The sequence below is a fragment of the Manduca sexta genome, chromosome 28 (assembly GCF_014839805.1).
Source record: "Manduca sexta isolate Smith_Timp_Sample1 chromosome 28, JHU_Msex_v1.0, whole genome shotgun sequence".
NCBI classification, from domain to species: domain Eukaryota; kingdom Metazoa; phylum Arthropoda; class Insecta; order Lepidoptera; family Sphingidae; genus Manduca; species Manduca sexta.
Window position 1 is genome coordinate 5,649,997 of NC_051142.1, and position 11,421 is coordinate 5,661,417.

The 11,421-nt window shown below is 33.5% G+C and overlaps 1 protein-coding gene across 1 annotated transcript; it reads right to left on the reverse strand.

The window, feature by feature from the left end:
* Positions 1-733: 733 nt before the first annotated feature.
* LOC115452536 (carbohydrate sulfotransferase 4-like) lies at positions 734-11,421 on the reverse strand (the record flags this gene model as incomplete). Its single annotated transcript, XM_030181094.2, is given in 5 exon segments — positions 734-2,051; positions 5,206-5,365; positions 6,370-6,586; positions 9,961-10,140; positions 11,010-11,421. Coding segments are annotated over 4 exon segments (920 nt in total), but the record flags the coding sequence as incomplete, so codon positions are not given.

Consider the following 11,421-nt stretch of genomic DNA (forward strand, 5'->3'; position numbering starts at 1 on the left):
TATAGGTTTACTCAATCGTTACACTAATTCACTACCTTATATCAAGTGCACTTAATGAATTCTCACTACATAAGTAGTTCCATATGTTTATTATGCTACACAAACTTGGTTGTTGCAATGTAGAAAAACAACATAGGACACACAAATTTAGTTTTAAGTAAATAGCTACTCAAAATGTCTTGTTTATTATAAAAGTGTTTGTAGCATATCCTATATCGATTTTTCTACATTGGAGAACACGAAACAACCATTAAACATCATCACATCACTCCTCTAGTCCAAACTGCCTCTACCTAGTGTCTATTCGTCTAAGAGCACTGTAAACGCATTCCGACTCACAAACACGTATACGCTTTAGGCTCCTCTCTATACTTATATGAGCAAGGTGTTTTTATTTGAATTCACAAAATCGACGAATTCTCGATTGAGGTGTAAAAGGTATATTTATCAAATAAATGCACTTACATTTTGTTCGACACTGTCTTCACTAAATAAAATATTTTAAAGATGATGTAAAATTCATGAACCAACTGACATTGAGTATCACAAAATATCTGTACTAATAAAAAACTGTCGATTGCAAGCCCATCTTACTCGAGAACTCATCGAGCAATTAAAGCGTTCCCAAACTACAAAATATTTCTAATAGCAAAATGATCAATGTACGCATATAATTCCCTGAGATATCCATTGTACTTTAACTGTACTGTAAGTTTAATATAACAATACCGTCAGATGTTTAGGATTTGGTGTAGACAGTCGTATTTCATCTCATGGACGGATATTACACATAATTGTTTCAATTAGAATATATTTTACATTGTATTCGGATACAGTATCAGCGTATATAACTACTTAAAATACCTTAATGCATTCCAAAAAGGGTGTTCGATTTTCAACTTTGTGCTACTATTGCCATAATATAATATCGATTGTCAAATCCTATAACAGACTGTAAATGTTACGTCCTAGTCTATGTACCATGGTCAAACGTTATGTATAGTGCATTCACCAACCAATTCCAGATATGTATACAATCAATGTACTCATGATTCAAAAAAATCCTATAACGATCCATTCTGGTTAAGACCATTTAAATATGTATACTATATGCTATACCCACACAGGTTCACACAGAGCTATCTATCACAAACGTTTTAGAAATACACTCATACAACGAACAGGTTTGTTATTAGTGAAATGGGTAGATAATTGTTTACATTTCTGTACCCAACTGAAGAATACACTACACATAATGTATTTGTGAGTAATATTCATTGTTTAATAATTTTACATTCGATATACTAATCAAAACGTGCTTCTATACTACTCGTGTATGGAAGCATCAATGTTCGTCAATTCCGTGAGTGCTAATTCATCTAAGCTAATTCACACGCATTAATGGAAGAGGCTACAGTTGCTCCAACCCGACATTTGGGAATCGTTCGATTTTGTACTTTTAAAAGTCAAACCAATTGGTTCAAGCAAACCTAACCTCTATGTTACAAATGGTCCATCTTTTACAATTTGATATACATTTTTATTTATCGTACCCATATTTCGCACACAACCAGTACCTTTGTGTATGTCACAAGACCGAACTCATTATAAGAACTAACAAACAATAAAAAATCCCAGATCTTTACGTACAACGCATACTTTAGATAAAGTCTTAATACTTGAAGCGTCATTCGACATGTACGTATGGAAGAATATCGATAATGGAAATGTGATCAGTCTTAAAAATATATCAAAGAAATAAAAATTAAGACTATCCTAAATAAGAAAGAAATAAACATTCGTATAAAAATATTCCTTACATAATCACAAACATAATATCTACTATAAAATGAATACTGACTATCGATAGTTTTGTCTGTGTTTTATAAATCATTCCAATTAATAAATAATATGTTCAATACAACCTAATATTTTAAATGTATCATCATTTTCGCTTACCTACACAATGCCTTAATATTATTTTCGCAATAAAAATGCTTTTGGTATGTAGGAAACAGCCAATAGAATTTTTCGATGTGAGTCCATTGACACTGGAACAAAATAAAATAAAATTAGCATAAAGCGAATAAAATAACTAAACTTATATTTTTTTTTTACAGCAAGCGCTTCACATGTTGGGTATGTTTGACATTATATATAAACATTGACGTCAGAGTATTTTCTGGTGCATTGCTTAACTATTGGGATGTATTTCTTGCACTATAAGTGAATTGTCCCTGGTCATAGGAAACTCAACAGAAAATGTATGCAGGCAATCCTCGTATTTACGGCATGTTAGGTTCTCGAAATACGCGACGTAAATCGAAACGACGTAAGTCGAGACATATTTTTTCATATGTTTACATGGGTTTGGGCTAGCTTTTCAAAAACAAGTTCTTTAAATAATTATGTACTTATGAAATCAGTAGTTATTTTTGGTATATGTGTAAATAAGCGACAAATGAATTCTCCTATGCCGGAAATCGAAACAATTGAAATATTCTTGAGAAATAGTGTCATAACATTGTTCGACATAACTCGAAACGACGTAAGTCAGGACTGCCTGTATTTGATTCAACTAACGACTGCTTACAATAAACAACCTCAATCGTAATCTTCGATCCAATCCTGAAAATAAACCATTCAATGTAAGCCATTTGTAAGCACGTCAAAAAATATTCATTCTGATTGGTCCATTTTTAAAATCGATCGAAAAAAGCGATTAGTTGTTTACTGAAATAATCGGCATATCTTCGAACTCAACCTGAACAAATATGTAATTACGACAGCAGATACGTTTGTAAACGTACACATATTATGGAAACGTGTACAAAATTTCTTATTTTTTTATATGGTTAATTAATTGGACATTATTAATGGTTTTTTGCTTTGAATGGAGTGGTCAGACTCCTAGATTCCGTTTCATGTGTTCAAATGTAACATAAAAATTAAAAATTCACACAAAAAACGATAGTTTCAACATTTGATTGTTTTAAAAAAATATTTACAATTTCATTCATACATTATAACATTTATATACTGTAAAAGTTACTAAACCTACAAAATTTACTTTACGCCACATACGGACCAAGTTTATTTTAGATTGTCTAAATTGCGCAAATATTTACAGTGAAAAACAAATGAAACACAGCTATATCAACAAACATTTACATAACGTTGGAAAGCGATATGTTGAAACTGTAAAACATGTTAATAATGTTGCACAATATTTGTAGTTTTAGGAGCATATGAACCATTTGTTGTGTAAATCCCTTATCACTCTTAGAAACTCTCTCATTATGTATAGCTGAAACGTATACTGATCGCCAGATATTGAGTTTTCACCTTTGTGGTGCTATAATATAAAATATAAGCTACTGTTACGCGCCGCTATCCTAGCCGATGACATTGGGCGTTTCCGGATATATTCGTCTGCGCAGGCAGGCTGCCAGAAGAGAAGTTATGTTACGCGGCGACTATTCTATTATTCTCTCTGGTTGCACGTAGTAAAAAAAAAATATCTAAATTGTACTCTGTAATGATTGCGAATATAATGTTTAATACTGTAAAAACAGCATTTAACAATACTTTAATTGCATTTTTCTAGTATAGAATGTAGATAAATTTATGTACCTGTCCACCATTTCCTAACTACAACCTCGAATTACTAAACCTCAATGATCCACATTCACTACACTATACAAACTTATATCTGGAATGCAGACTTGTTCAGTAATTTTAGCTGGCCAGTACGAAACAAGTTATCAGATTACATTGATCTGTTCTTGAACCTAATTGAAACTAGTGTATTGACACGTTTTCTATTTCAGTGCGAATTGAAATGAATGCGTTCAAATTGGTGTTACGGCGAGTAACAATGATGTTTCGTATTTATAGTGTAAGTTTGGTGTGAGAGCACATATTTTTTCATTGGCAATAAACAGTCGCTAGTTACTGTTTTGCCAATGACGTTTGTGGCATCTTTAAAGCGAGTTTAGATTATAAGAAAATTTGCTCAAGTTGACTTCAGCAAAAAAAAATACCATGTTAACAATCATGGCAAGATGAATTCTAAAAATTTTGAAACTTGCAGGATTCGAATTGAGTCGCATTTGTATGGAAGGTCTTGCGCAATATATTGATACGAGAACTTGTCAGTCTAAACTAAGCTTTATGCCCTTATTTTAGCGGTTAATTTATCTATAAAAAAACTGATAAAGTGTAAAACCAACTCTTGCGTTATATTCTCATGTAGGTTAATCAAAGTTTTGGATTTTTTGAAGTCATAAAACACGTAATTTCCGGAGGATTAGAATATGTCTGATAAATGGCGATAGTGCCACCAAAATGTATGGAACGGAAATAAGCTCAGCGGACCGTGGGCGCACTAGTCCACTGTTATATAGGTAGAAGAATTATATTAAAATATTATTTTTAATTCTTTTTTTAACAACTATGTGTATGTTTTTTTGGATGTTCAAATATCGAAATAAAAATAGGTTTCGTATTCGATTTGAATCGACGAAAAAGATTGTTTAGTGGTTTTTCATATATTTTTTTCCGACGTTTCAAAGAATGCAGTTTTTATGGTCACGGGGCGAATTAAGGTGTAGGTCGTCCGAAATGTCAACGTTACAATACCTACATTTTACAATAGTCTTCGAATCGGGGGATATATTAAATATAAAAAGCCGCCATAAAATCCGAAACAAGTGTTATGTCTAAATAAACCAAAGTGCCCTGATTAGAAATGCGGCATGAAACACATGTATTTGGTAATTTGATTACCTTGGGCATGTACTTTTATCACGTGGATATGTATTTGGGCCAATAACGTAAACCACGTACCATATTACATGTTTACAATAAAGAGCCAACGTGGCGATGTTGGCATCTATTTCAGACCGGGTAACAGGTAAATCGCAAATTTTATTTAAAATAAACAAAATGTAAACCTAAACAGATTATTAGTTGGTGCAAAATTTTATATTACAAAAATGGGTTTCGCTACCCGTCGTTCTACTTTATGCAATCCGAATATTGAGTTTAATATAAATGTTTTTCGGTTAATTAGATTAATGTTTGTCTCGGCTCAATGTTGCTGAACTCAACACCATCAATAATAATAATTGATCGATAGCTAGATCAATATATGCGACGCAAAAAAATCATACTTGCGAGAGTTGAAAACAAGTATATACTTACAAAGTGTGAATGAACTGGAGTGAGCCTATCAAATGGTTCGTCGGAGGGCTCACTGCGTGATGGTGTAGGGCACGAGCGGGTGGAAGTCCTTGGCGGCCATGTGCGAGGCGTTGTGCGCGGCGCGGTAGCCCCACAGCTCCATCGCCTCCTTGCACGCCATCTGCAACCCACGCGTGCCTTTGCATTTTAATTGACGGAACTCACTTATCGGGTCGTATAGAGGCCAGTATAGGATCATGAGACTTCAAGACCCGATTAAAAAATATTTATTAACACATGACTTGTTACTTAGTATATAATATCGAAATTATTGCATGACTTGGACAGGGCATTTTAAGTGAAAAATTCTTTTAAAATATTTTTTAATCGAGCCGGAAAGTAGGATATACATTTTATATCAAAATATTCCTCAAATTAATAGTCAAAGTGGCAAAATTAACTGTTCATTATGCGACGAAGCACCAAATCCGTAAAGATCAAGAATGTGTCCACATCGAGTAATCTATTTATAGATATGAACAAAAGTGGCTCCAATATTATGCACGTTCGAAATCAGTACATTTCATTCTCTCTCAAATGTATTGTTATTAATATTATTTATTATGCTAATTAATCGATACAATCGCATCTCGTCTGCTGGCCGACCATCGTGACGGCCTTGTATGATGCATAAAAAATTAGGTACAAATTTATTCACTGCACATATTTCTGTCGGGTTACGTCACGACAAGGGAACTTGCTGTGTTGTCCTGCCTCTAAAACATCCATTATTTTGATCAATTTTAAGAGTGAGATTGTATACTCAATACAAATGTTAGCTATTTATACATTACATAAGTTGAGTCAGTACGCTTTAAATAAATAGAATTTATAAAAGCTCTTATCATTTATTATATTTATATAAAGGAAAGCAATATTTTGATAATAACGCCCTGTTTTTGCCAATGTGCCAACATTGATCTTTGGTTACATAAAAATATAATGTTATCATATTTATTTTATTATAACATGTGGTCTGCTATAAACATACCAATACAATATAACGAAGTGATATTCTCACATTTGTTTGGGAAACCACAGAACTCACGCGATAAAATATCAACATTACCATACAAGAAGAGCACTTAACATTTAAAGATAAAATGTCAAGGGAAAAATCTGTACCTGAATTTCGTCAACGTAATTGAAGTCTAGAACATTCTTCCACCTGAAAGGCACCTCGCGGGAGACTCTGTACGTGGAACTGACGCCGGCCACCTCCACGTTGGTGTGGGAGTGGAGAAACTCGTCCACCGACTGCGTGGGACCGAGCCTTAGGAACTTTAGCAATAATTGCGTCGTTGTGTTGGGGTTTAAAGCTAGTTCTTCGTATCGCAACACCCTGAAACAGATGTGTGTAGTTTAAATAATATAAAGTATCAACATATTTTTGCCCAAGACTTTCTGCGATAGACTAGATGTAATGTACCAAGCTGCTGCAAATTAACTCAATCATTGTTAGGATGTAGACTTTATGACATACTAACACCAATAATGCCAATGAAACAAATTAACAAAATGTAGAACAATGAGTTTGTTAGTTATTTACGGTTGAAAATGAGTTTTATTTCGATACAGAAATTGTACCAAATACTAATCGAAAACAATGATTTATAAAGCGAGACTAATAATTAAAATGCGAATGTGCTATCGTATAACAATGCACTTAGTAACAGCTAAACTAAACCATAATGAGAGCGAAATTAATTGTCTGTGACTTGGCTGTGATCACGATTAGAGAAGCTATTTCGAGCACAAACACATTATAGACCGTAACAAGAATTTAACGTACGAATTACACGCATGCTAAACAATAGGCATTTGTGATGAAAAGTGATTTGAATTATCCATTTTTATTTCTAATATGTTCTGCCCGCGGTTTGACCGCGTAAATTTTTTTCTGGATTAATATTTTCATAAAAAAAAGTAGCATATAGCACTTAGGAGTAATGTAACTAACTCCCTATTAGTTAAAGAATTTTCAAAATCAGTTCAGTGTTTCTAGAGATTAGCCCCTAAAAACAAACAAACTCACAAACTTATTCTCTTTATAGTATTAGTATATAAATATAGATTGACTATGAAGAATTACTAATTTTCGAGTCTATTGATGTTTAAGTCTTAAAACTAAGGATATTGACAATTGAAAAGCGTAAAAAAATATACCAATATGCACCCGGATATGTTTTCATAACAATTCTTATTTGCAACAGGCACGTCACAGTGATTCACTGCACCTGATGTTAATTGGATCATGGCCGAACAGTTTGACCAGATCACGAGACGAGAGGTGATTATCCCTCGTCAGTCACAATTACGCTGGTTTGAAGGAAATTGGAATTTAACCCGTGCAGATCCCTATACACACTAACATGGTGCACTATAGCGGGTTTTACACGTTGTATACGGTGGTCTCTATCAAGGCGCATACAAATATCCTACCACCAATAATATCAGTCCTGTATATATTGTCCCACTGTTGGACACGGGCCTCCTCTACTTCTGACAGGGATTAAGCCTTAGTCTACCACGCTGGCTTAGTGCGGTTTGGTAGACTTCAATACCCTCAAAATTCCTATAGAGAACTTCTTCGGTATGCGGGTATCCTCACAGTGTTTTACTTCCCCGTAAAACAAGCGATAATTCACCAAGAATACACACATATTTTTTTTAGAAAAGTAGGAAGTTTACGCCCTTGGAATTTGAACCTGCGGACATCCGTCTCAGCAATCTGTTCCACACCCAACTAGGCTATCGCCGCTATATGTACCACGAAGCTCCTAAATTCTAGTCTTGTGTATAATTATTACTAGTGATCTATTTTTTTACTACTGCTCGTATTTATTTTCCGATATCTTGTACAAATCAGTAATATTACAATTCGTGTCTATATTTCTTTTGGACGTCCTTGTAAGCATTTGCATGTTTTTAACCCATCTGGCATGTTGAATGTGCAAAGGTATGCAAGGCCGTCAATTCATTTCCTCAATTTGTACAATGAGACTTACATTTAATTAATTTGCTTATGTAACACACATACTTGCACAGCTGCAATGAATAGTATGAACCTATTGACGAAAACGTGGGATGTAATATTATTATTACTTTTTATTTATTATATCTATATTATAAAGCAAATAGTAGTAGGTATACTATTAACAAGTATGCTCAGGTAAAAATCTGATAGAAAAGGACATTTTAACCAACGATACAAAGACGCGGTTCGAATATTGACGCGTAAATTTTTGTACAGAATGGGATTTTTATCGCATTGTGTACTTTTCCAAGATAAAACTAGTAGCATATAAGTAAATCAGGGCCACACTCTATCTTTGTGCTAAATTCCATCGAAATTCGTTCAGTGGTTTCAGCGTTTACTTCTAACAGAGATTTAAACATATTCACTAAAAATAAGGAAGATAAGATTATAAATACAGTACAGGGTTGATGCTTCTTTTTGTTTTATTGCAGTTGCTTATCGAAACGAGCACACTGCTTGCTTGATGGTAAGCGATACAACCGCCCATTAACAGTAGCAACGCCGCACAGAACTTTCTATTACAAAGTATCTCGTGGCGCTTCTCTGCACTCGTCACCCTGTGACATAAGATGTTAAGTCTCATAATGCCCAGCATTTACGCTGGCGAAACACATTAGTGCATACACACTGCTGGTTGGCGGTAGAAATAGACATTGCGTTGGTACCGTTCCGACTCTTCCTCACACACGGGAGGCCTAGCACCAGCAAATACAGCTTGTATTCAATGAAATTTTAACTCTTCAATTAATGTGACTAAGGCTCCAAAGTACGTCATTTTTCTCATTTACAGATAGGAAAAATTATATTGTATAAAACGTCTTGTTTCCTAGAATAAATTACAATAACCAACGCAAAATTACATATTTTTCTGGAATATAATAAATTATTGTCGCAGTACTACTATACTATAACATTTATATATATATATATTACATAGGCCAAGTAACTGCCAAGATGCAAGCTTGATACAAATATAAAAGGATCTTCATAATTAAACATTAATAACTAAAAATATGGCGATAAACTAGTTGGGAGTGGAAAGGACTGCAGAGACAGATATCCACATTTTCAGAACCCAAGGGCACGCATCTCTGTCTTTTCTAGTTATGTTTTTATTATGTGTAAATCATCACTTTCTATAACAGTGACAGTTAATACTGTGAGGAAAACTGCATACCAGAGAAAATTTCTGTAAGAACTTTGAGGGTATGTGCAGTCTGCCAATCTGCACTAGGCTAGCATAATGGACTAAGGCCTAATCATTCTCAGTAATAGAGAAGGCCCATGCTCAGTAGTAGACAGTATATAATACAGGACTAATATCATCTCAACAAGTTAATCAAAATAACCCATAATTAAAATGTTTGCAAAAACACTGTGGTAAATTTTATCAATATCCACTCTTGCTATTTATTGTATATAGGGAGGAAAAATATAAATTTTTCTTTTCTTTGAACATAGTAAAAGATTATATTATTTATTAAAGGTAGGTATGTAATAAACATATATAATTATTCATAATGTGAATATTATTCCTTTGTTTCATTCTATTTTACTCAAGCTTTAGTCATATCGGAATATGCTATAATATTTACTTATTTATTTTTGTTCACAATGCATGAAAGATTGCATTCACACAAAATAAAATGAAATATTTTTCTTTAAATATAACTTACATAAGTCGATCAGGATATTGGCTGAGCAAACGACCTGCTGCCACATAGTCGCTGATCATGTCTGCACAAAGAAGCTCTGGTTTCCAGCAATCAGGTGATGGCTTACAGAAATTGCGGTGTTGGCGCGACTGCATCACACCTCGTGGATCGCGTATCAAAAGCACCACTTTTACATTAAGCCTGCAAATAAATATCTCATATTACTTACATATTAGATAACTCATTGTTTTTATAGAATTGAAGCAGACAGTAACTTTGTTTTGGCACTTTTGGCATTTAAAACTTGCAAGAGCTACAAGAAATTTATGCATTGGAATATCTCTGTTCAATTTGATATAATATTCAAGAATTCCATTACAAATGCTCTTATAGGAATGACAGGCATGAACACAGTTTAAGGAAGGAACAAAAATCAAATAATTACCCAAACTACAAAGCTAAAATAATAAATGAAGATTAACACAGTTTAAATTTTCAGATAAAAAACTTTTTAAATGTTTAGAGATAGCATAATAGAGGATTTAACGACCAAAGTCAGAATTGTGAAAAAGGTTTTTAATACACTAAACCTGTAATTACATTTTTAGTTAAGGTATAAAAAAATAATTAAATTTTGTCATATAAAATTAGATAAAACTAGTTAGTGTATTGTTAAAATAATATCCTGATAATGAAACTCATAATTTTTTTAATAGCTGGCAAACTTTGATAAACCATTTACTCCATGTTAATCAATACATTAAAATAATTCATTAGAAATGTGTTTATAAATTGAAGCAGGTTTGCAATGGTTAAATATTATAAGTGAAAATTAATACAGTGAGAATCATATGCTGTATTGTTAGTTGCACCATGAGGTAGAAAGGATGCAAGTTTTATATAAGCTTTAGTGAAAGTACTCAATGGAAGCATTACATATAGGTATTTAGATAAACCGCTGAACATGTTTAGTCTACTTTCAAATTGGTTATCATACAAAACTTTTCAAACAGCATGTTAAAACAAAAACTATAATTGTCTTTTTTAAGGAACTTTGTGACAATACTCACTCTTTATCCTCTATTAACTCCTTAATAAGACGTAATCTAAACCTCACAACTTTCATACTCTGGAAGGGAAACAGCTTACAGAGCTTTGCTGTGAAATCAGAATCAACACACAGATCTTTCTTATATTTACAATGGTCCCATAGTCTTGTGTTATGGCTGAACTGGTGCAAGTGGGTTCTTCCATATTCGAAGTAGTCTTCCATGCCCTCATAATCACATTTTAACATATTTTTGATAGTGCTCATGGCTCTGTCTGCATATGGAGGTCCTCGAATTTGTATAATACCAAATTTTAAAAGTGGTTCGTAGTGATAAAAATTACCTGGCATGGCATTTAACACCTCACCCAGGAATGTAGTGCCCGATCTCCAAGTGGATATTATGACGCTGCGCACAGGCTGACCGCCAGACT